Source organism: Neoarius graeffei, chromosome 20 (assembly GCF_027579695.1).
Source record: "Neoarius graeffei isolate fNeoGra1 chromosome 20, fNeoGra1.pri, whole genome shotgun sequence".
Taxonomy (NCBI): domain Eukaryota; kingdom Metazoa; phylum Chordata; class Actinopteri; order Siluriformes; family Ariidae; genus Neoarius; species Neoarius graeffei.
The window spans coordinates 13499508-13505507 of record NC_083588.1 but is presented as its reverse complement, the minus strand read 5'-3'; the positions used below and the strand labels follow the sequence as shown (position 1 = coordinate 13505507).

At 40.1% G+C, this 6000-nt stretch overlaps 1 protein-coding gene across 2 annotated transcripts in view; it reads left to right on the top strand.

Annotated features, from left to right (window-relative positions):
- The first annotated feature begins 239 nt into the window (after positions 1 to 239).
- The window catches only part of nsfa (N-ethylmaleimide-sensitive factor a), a 57511-nt gene continuing 51750 nt past the window's right edge, over positions 240 to 6000 (top strand). For both annotated transcript variants that reach the window (XM_060901282.1, XM_060901283.1), the window contains exon 1: positions 240 to 326. In XM_060901282.1, the coding sequence (XP_060757265.1) occupies positions 315 to 326 (12 nt within the window). In that variant the 5' untranslated portion in view covers positions 240 to 314. The remainder of the gene's footprint in view (positions 327 to 6000) is intronic.

The window sequence follows — 6000 nt, the reverse complement described above, 5'->3', positions numbered from 1 at the left end:
AAAGGACATGTCAAGAGCAATGTCGGACATCGACTGAATAAATGATGCATGTTACATTTTAAAATATAAAATTCACTTTTGAAGCGTGATTGAAGGGGGGAAAAATATGCAGTGTGTTATGTAAATCCGTTTTCTCTCCATCCTCCATTCTAATGAATCCTGACGGCTCAGGGTGACTCTTCCACCTCGCACGCCGCCGCGAACCAATCAGAGCGCCGAGGGGCGCCGGGGGGGCGGAGCAATGTCTGAGCAGCGGTGGGAAGTGAAATAGCGCAGTTTAGGAGCCGCGGCACTCTGAGACACTCAGCGCGAAGATGGCGACCCGGGTAAGACCCAGAACTCACCTCGAAACTGAGCACTCAGCAGTGTGTCTGAGCTGAAATCTATTTACAGGAATATAATGTGTGTGTGTGTGTGTGTGTGAGTGCGCGGATGGAAAGGACCGAGATGAGGTGTTATTCAGCAGCTCGGATGATAGGAACGGAAGTGCCGTAATTATGAAACACGCATCAGTTGTGTTGTCATGAATGACCTTTTTAAATAGTGTTACTGTATTAAGATGTTAATGCTAATTGTGCGCGTGTCCATCTGTCTGCATCCTGGATCAGGAGATGCTGCTGCTGCAGTACCGTCGCGCGTGCTTGCCATTTTGTGCTGATTACGTCACGTGGTGTTAAGCCGAATTAATGATGAACGAGTTTATTATGGATCAATTATTAATTCACAGCTTTGTCCCAAACTGATGCCTTAAACTGTGTGTCATCTGTGCTGCACTCTATCAAATCCCTAGTATTATGTTCCCTCTGGTCAGAAAAATATCCTCTACTTTTTTTTTTTTTCCTTACAAAATCAAGTCAAAGTTTATTATGGATCTATTATTAGGGCCCGAGCACTGTTCGGTGCGAGACCCTATTGTTTTTGGAAGGATTATTATTATTATTATTATTATTATTATTATTATGTCACGTTTGGCCTTATTTGAGGCATTTCCCATGCACGAAAACTCATGAAATTTGATACACACATCAGTCATTGTACTCGCTACTCAGCCACAAACTTTTGGCCCCGGGCATGGCCCAGGGACTTCATAGCGCCCCTTTTCCATTGAAATGAATGGGTAGAACTTTGGAATGATGTCATAAGGCCATTTGGAGTGAAATTACACATGGTCATTTCTAACGTACTCCTAGACGGTTCATCAAATTCATGTCAAACTTGCCAAACATGATGCCAAGATATTGCTGAAGTTGAATCGCTAAGGGATTTTTGATATGTTGAAATATTATAACATATAATATGCCAAGATATTGCTGAATGTTGAACTTGATATCTTGTAATCTGATTCTGATACTCGTTAGCCGTTATGGGCCTGTCTGGTACAGCGCCACCAACTGGCCAAGGAAAGAATAGGGTTTTGAATATGTGTGTTTTGACACATGATGAATTTTAACATGCTCCTCCTAGACGGTTCATGAGATTCATGTGAAATTTGTTATATGTGATGCTAAGATGTCGCTGATATTAAATTGCGAAGGGATTTTTGATATCTTGTAATATGTTGAAATGGCCTTATGATTTTAATATCTTGCCACATCAACAGGAAACGTGTCAGAAAGCCACAGTGCATTGACTGTATGGTCGGACACTTCTTACTTCAATAGATAATATGATTATTATGATAACCTGACGCCCAATGGGCCTGCCTGTTATAGCGGCACCACCCGGCCAAGTAGGAAATGTGCCAGAAATTGGCAACGCCTTAACTGATTGATCTGACACTTTACAAAATATTGTGTATTATGCAGGCCCGGCCCTTACCAATTTGACACCCTAGGCAAGATTTTAGGTGGCACCCCCTCCCCAACACCAGTTAAAGCCACTGATAGTGTATCTATACTAACAAGAAATGGAATAGCTTTGTCTTAAAACATTCTTTTATTTAAACAAAAAAAATTGCACGTTCAAAATACTTAATTAAAGGCATTTAAATAAAGAAATTGCACATTCAAAATATTTAATACTGAATTAAAGAAACAAATACAAAATATGAACTGAATATATGAAACATAATATAAATGGCTTACATAAAGTATTACATTTACAGTACTCAGACGGACAACCCGAAAACATAATGCCTCCTGCACCTTAAGGTGGCGGAGGCATAAAAATCTGAATATTTCAAGCTTGTAATTTTTTATATGCTAGGAAAGTACTTTATCTACTTCAACAGTGTTACACAAAGATCGATCCATAACAATTGTAAATGTCCCTTAATTCCACAGGGTGTCGATAATGGTGGACACCAGTGAGAGTGATGACTATTATCAACGTCTCACGTGACTTATCAAACGCGCGTTTAGATACAAAATGGCGGCTGTCAAATGAAAGAGTAAGAAACAAAGTAGGTTTCGACAAGGAGATCATGAAATATTGGTGAATTACATTAGTAAAAACATGTCCATGATCTTTCTACCATGCTTACCTGCGATGATAACGTCCGGGTTTTCTGCAAATTGCTGATTGTGCTAAAAAAAAATTTCCATCTCCGGTAACGAGCTGCGTCATCAGACGACAAGATCAAAGGGTGAGGTGGGTCTTCCGGTTGATTAATTAACCGATAATAACTGTTGTAACTGAAACGCACCTTTGTAATTTTTTTTTTTTTTACTGGTAAATCTGAAAAGGTGTCGATAATTGTAGCCGTTGCTCTATTACCAATCAAAGATTGAAGAAATGGCTTAATTTTTAGAAAACTGATGTGTTTTAGATTTGATTTATTAATTATTAAAATGACATTGTATTGAAATTATACAATAGCCTAATAATAAATGGATAACACAAAGTACAAGCACTTATTTCCATTGTGGTCTAAGAGAAGTTTCATGATCGACATGGGAACGCAAGTTAGCGTGCAATAACAAGCGGGGTTAAAAATTATATAGTCAACAAAATAAAAATAACGTAAGTAAATGTTGAATACTGAATGAAGGCTGAAGACTCCTGAGAACAATAACTATTGAATCAAAATTCTTTAACCTGAGACTTGAAGCTAGACGGCCTTTTGATGAAATAAAATCAGTGAAATTTTGTTCCCTCTGAAATTTGGTCATTGTGATATGTTTATTTCTGTAATATCTTTAAAAAAAAAAAACCAGGCCATTCTGTGGCTGGGAAGTTATATGATTTGAGGGGATTAAAGCAAATAATGTGCATGAAATCGCTCGCTCACTTTGCGTAGTCAAGCAGACAGAGGACAGATGAGCGTTGGAGCAGCCATCAAATTCCAGTCAAATTTTTATTTAAAAACACACACACACACACACACATCTGACACTGCCAGGACTTTTCATCGCCTGTCTTTGGTCGCAAATTGGCCATCTGTGAGCACGTCACAGTGTAAATCCAGCTTAAGTTGTCTTACATGCATTTAATCAAACGAAAGGTACAAGTAAAAGTCAAATCTGTTTCCACTCTTCAACATTTGGCCTGATTTCGCTTTCACAAACAAAAATCTCATGTTAATGAATTCTTTGGTCATAAGGGGATGAATATTGGTAAAGGAATTTGTCTTGACTTAGATATCATCAAAAAAAAAGCATTGATGAAGTTTCAGTTCTTTAACGTCAGTGGTTGCTGTTGAATTGTTTTTCAATGAAAAGCCTCCTCCAAATAATTGTGTGTGTTCTTGTAAAAGGCTGAATCATTTCTTTTATATGTAGTACAAACTGCAGGGTTTGTCTCAGCTGATCGATGCACTGTTTCCCATTTCAGCATTTTGTGTGTGAGAGAGAGTATCAAGAAACCAGAAACTGTCTGCATTTCTCTGACAGCTCAGACTATGTCCACAAGAACTGAACCACACAATTACAAAACTGTCCAGCTATACAAATACGCTACCACACAAACTATGCAGCTGCACAACCTTACACACAACCAAACGTACGTCGAGACCTGACCATCACACCCATATGTGCTTGTTAAATATTCCATTCCAAAATTAAAAGGAGCTCGTCCCCTTTGGCTGTTATCATAACCTCTATTCTTCTGCGAAGTCTTGCCACTTGATTTTGGAGCATGGCTGTTGGGATTTGCCCATTCACACAGAAGAGTATTAGTGAGGTCGGGCAATGTCGTCACGTGAGGAAGGCTGGCGCGCAGCCGGTGTTCCAGTTCAGACCAAAAGTCTTCAGTGGGGTTGAGGTCAGAGATTTGTGCAAGCCACTCATGTTCTTTCACACCAATCTTGGCTAACAATGTCTTCATGGAGCTTGCTTTGTTCACAGGGGCATTGTCATGAACAGGTCTGGGCCACGGGTTAGTTCCAGTGAAGGGAAATTTAACACGACAGCATGCAAAGACATCCGATACAATTATGTATGTGCCACTTTTTTGGCAACGGTTTATACTCGTGCATTTCAAACAATTAGAATATCACAAAAAAAGTTCAATATTTTCCATCAGTTATTTAAGAAAGTGAAAATGTAATATATTCTAGAGACTCATGACACGCAAATTAAAATGTTTCAAGCATCTTTCTGTTTTAGATTTTGATAATTATGGCCTAAAATAAACATCTCAAAATATTATCAAATGTTTCATTTCGAGTTTGAGTAAAACGGTATAAAAATACAGTGCATCTCTCGGTCTAGTTCAGTACACACAACCACAATCATGGGGAAGACTGCTGACTTGACAGTCGTTCAGAAGACGATCATCAACACCGTCCACAAGGAGGGTAAGCTGCAGAAGGTAATCGTTGAAAAGGCTGGCTGGAAAAGGTGCACAAGCAACAGGGATGACTACAGTCTTCAGAGGACTGTCAAGAACTTGGGAGAGCTTCACAAGGAGTAGACTGAGGCTGGTGTCAGTGCATCAACAGCCACCATGTACAGACGTCTTCAGGAAAGGGGCTACAACTGTCACATTCCTAATATCAAGCCCCTCCTGAACCAGAGACATCATCAGAAGCGTCTGACCTGGGCTCAAGAGAGAAAGAACTGGGCTGTTGCTCAGTGATCCAAAGTCCTCTTTTCCGATTTTCAGTAAATTTTGTGTTTCATTTGGAAATCAAGGTCCTAGAGTCTGGAGGAAGAGTGGAGAGGCACAGAATCCAAGGTGTTTGACGTCCAGTGTGAAGTTTGCGCAGTCTGTGATGATTTGGGGTGTCATGTCATCTGCTAGTGTTGGTCCACTGTGTTTTATCAAGTCCAAAGTCAACGCAGCATCCACCAGGAGATTTTTGAGCACTTCTTGCTTCCATCTGCTGACAAGCTTTATGGAGATACCGATTTGCTTTTCCAGCAGGACTTAGCACCTGCCCACAGTGCCAAAACTACTACCACATGGTTTTCTGACCATGATATTACTGTGCTTGATTGGCCAGCCAGCTCGCCTGACCTGAACCTCAGAGAGAATCTCTGGGAGTATTGTCAAGAAGTAGATGAGAAACGCCTGATCCAAAAATACAGACGAGCTAAAGGCCGCTATCAAAGCAACCTGGGCTTCAGTAACACCTCAGCAGTCCGGGTCCGAGTCCTCAGTGCTCAAGTCCGGGTCCTTAAATTAGGGTCCGAGTCCTGGACTGGAGTACTACAAGCCTGCATATGACGTACTATAGATGAAGAAAAATTTTGAGACAGGTTTCAAATGGCTCACCAAGAGTGAACAGAAGTACCAGTCATGTGCTTTCAAAATGCAATGGCTTGTGTGGAAACCCAAGCAACAAATTGGATTCTGGGAAGTGAGCCAGCCCCTTTAATAGAATAACATAATAAAAAAAAATTATTACAGTAGTCACACTTATTCAGCTGTAAAATAAATCCTAAATCCTGATCTGAAATTCTAATCCATTATTTTAAACCCTGAACTCCAGCACTTGCCCAAAAACTAAATCCTGACACGAAAACCGAATCCTCAAATCCTAATCCTAAACTCGTCTCATCCTTTTACGACAGATCATAAACTGCAGCCCTTTGGATTGTTTTAGTTCCACAGACAGAC